The sequence below is a fragment of the Carlito syrichta genome, unplaced genomic scaffold, assembly GCF_000164805.1.
Source record: "Carlito syrichta isolate Samal-C Ts95f unplaced genomic scaffold, Tarsius_syrichta-2.0.1 Scaffold77743, whole genome shotgun sequence".
Taxonomy (NCBI): Eukaryota; Metazoa; Chordata; class Mammalia; order Primates; family Tarsiidae; genus Carlito; species Carlito syrichta.
In genome coordinates this window covers 1,958-3,388 of record NW_007021839.1, presented here as the reverse complement: position 1 = coordinate 3,388, position 1,431 = coordinate 1,958, and the positions used below count along the sequence as shown (strand labels likewise).

The following is a 1,431-nucleotide window of genomic DNA, read 5'->3' as shown; positions in this document are numbered from 1 at the left end:
GCTAGCTCCCGCCACTTGCCCCGCGTCTGCCCGGATGTGCACCGCCCCTCGCCCCTCCCGTGCACCCAGGCCCCCGCTGCCATCTCCCCCGGGAAGCCTTCCCGGCCCCCTCTGGGTCTGCGTCTGCAGCTCGGCTGGCATCACAGCCCCAGAAGGCCGGAGGTGAAAGAAAGGGCCTTTTAGCCCAGTCCTGGCCTTACAAGCCGAAGCCGAAGAAGCGAAGGGCCCAGCTCGAGGCCGCCCACCGCCCGCTGGCCAGACCCTGGTCGGCTTCACGGCGCACTCGACACCTGCCCGGCGCGGCCCACAGCCGATGCCGGGGAGCGCAGGCCCGGCGTTCCCACGGCCCGTTCCCAGTGTGCACTCACCTTGCGCCGCCGCCGGTGCGGCTCGCCCACCGCGCCCAGCAGCGTGTGCGAGCCCAGCAGGATGTGCGCGCTCTGCGGCCACTGGCTGCGCACCAGGCGGTGCTCGCCCAGCAGGATGGCGCGCACGTTCTCGGCGCCGCTCACGCGGATCACCGGCCTGCCCAGCAGGTGCGTCTTGAACACTGTCCCGTAGCGCTCCCGGCGGGAACTGTGGAAGCGCGAGCCCTGCAGGCGAGGCGGGGCCGGGGAGCTGAAGCCGCCAGGCCCGTCTGGGAAAGGACCCGGACCTCCCAACTGGCGCGTTCCTCTTTGCACAACAGGGCCCCGGGTGGGCCTGGCAGCTGCACTATGGGGATGTAGAGGCTCCTGCTCTTACTGGTGAGACGAGGCCGCCGAGGCTGAGCGCGCCCCTGGCTCCTCATTCTGTGCTTGCAGGACACAGGGCGGCACGCTCCTCGGATCCCAAGACCCCTCCTGTTTATTCCCGCGTCGCGTGGGGGCGCGTTTAAGCGGTTCTGGGGAGAATTCCGGCGACGCACGGGTCCCTTCGAGGGCCGGAGCAGCTAGGCAAAGGCGAGCTGTGCGCGCCCCCCGGGGTCGCGGGCGGTGGGAAGGGGCTGGCGACAACCCCCGGCGCCTTGAGACGAAGAGGGTCCAGTGGGAGCCGGGGAAGAAGGGGCCACATCAGGGCTCCGGGGCCCAGGGCTGCTCACCTGAACCAGCCAGTGCAGCGTTTCGCCGAAGAAGGGCCAGCCCATGGAGCCCTTGGGCAGGGGCAGGGCGGAGGCCCGGTCGCGGCTCAGCGTCCAGCGCAGGGTCCAGAGGTGCTGGGCCAGGCTGAGCAGCAGGGCCGCGCCCAGGAGAGCGGTGCCCGCCGCCCCCAGCGCCGACAGGCAGCTCGGCCCCCAGGGCAACATGACGAGCGCGCGCGGCCGCAGGGGCTGCGATCCGCGATCCGCGCGCGCTCACCTGTTCCGTCCGGGAAGGGCCCGGGCGAGGCCGGGATGTCTCACCTCGGGCGAGAGCTGCGTCCTGGAAGCACGCCGCCAGGGGAGACGCGGGG

The 1,431-nt window shown here is 72.1% G+C and overlaps 1 protein-coding gene across 1 annotated transcript in view; it reads right to left on the bottom strand.

Annotated features, from left to right (window-relative positions):
• Positions 1-1,285, bottom strand: part of LOC103256247 (cytochrome P450 26C1-like) — a gene marked incomplete at its 3' end in the record, with an annotated part of 3,482 nt that extends 2,197 nt beyond the window's left edge. Inside the window, exons 1-2 of the mRNA XM_021710400.1 lie at positions 1,082-1,285; positions 369-593 (exon numbers count right to left, since the gene is read on the bottom strand). Coding sequence (XP_021566075.1) covers positions 369-593; positions 1,082-1,285 — 429 coding nt within the window. The remainder of the gene's footprint in view (positions 1-368; positions 594-1,081) is intronic.
• Positions 1,286-1,431: the final 146 nt, after the last annotated feature.